Consider the following 495-nt stretch of genomic DNA (forward strand, 5'->3'; position numbering starts at 1 on the left):
TTAGCTGAGCAGCTGGCAGATCTCTTTGTGAACGCAGCATAAGAAATCCACGTAAGATGCTCCTCCATAAATACTCTTGTCTTCTACTAGGAACTGTCGGAAAAGCATCTCTGGCTGCTCCCGTTGTTTCACTATAATCAGCTGAAAAGATGAGAGAGATGTATTTGTAGGATACAATCATCTAAATGGCTGTATGGTGTTCCCGTGTCTATTACTGTATGCTGGTGGTGGTGGGGGGGGGAACCCCCAAACAAATCACTCTCTGCATTTCAGTAGCTGTGTGAGAGACTCGTGTGAATGAAGGCTTGCTTGCAGAATAGAACAGTAACCTTGAGACTCTGAAAATTTCTTTTGATTAAGAATGAAGCACACGTGAGATGCCTGTGCCTACCGAAACTCACAGGAAAATTCCTGATACGTGAAACCTTGTACAGCTCTCAGTAAGCTTTGTCCAAGCCCGCAGTGTACAAGGAATGAGCTGAGGCAGAGAGCAGT

At 45.1% G+C, this 495-nt stretch overlaps 1 protein-coding gene across 1 annotated transcript in view; it reads right to left on the reverse strand.

Annotated features, from left to right (window-relative positions):
- The window catches only part of SEC24D (SEC24 homolog D, COPII coat complex component), a 52,146-nt gene continuing 51,651 nt past the window's right edge, over nucleotides 1-495 (reverse strand). The window contains exon 22 of the mRNA XM_035889640.1: nucleotides 1-141. Within this exon, the coding sequence (XP_035745533.1) occupies nucleotides 1-141 (141 nt within the window). The remainder of the gene's footprint in view (nucleotides 142-495) is intronic.

This window comes from Egretta garzetta, unplaced genomic scaffold (assembly GCF_000687185.1).
Source record: "Egretta garzetta isolate BGI_Z169 unplaced genomic scaffold, ASM68718v1 scaffold342, whole genome shotgun sequence".
Classification (NCBI taxonomy): Eukaryota; Metazoa; Chordata; class Aves; order Pelecaniformes; family Ardeidae; genus Egretta; species Egretta garzetta.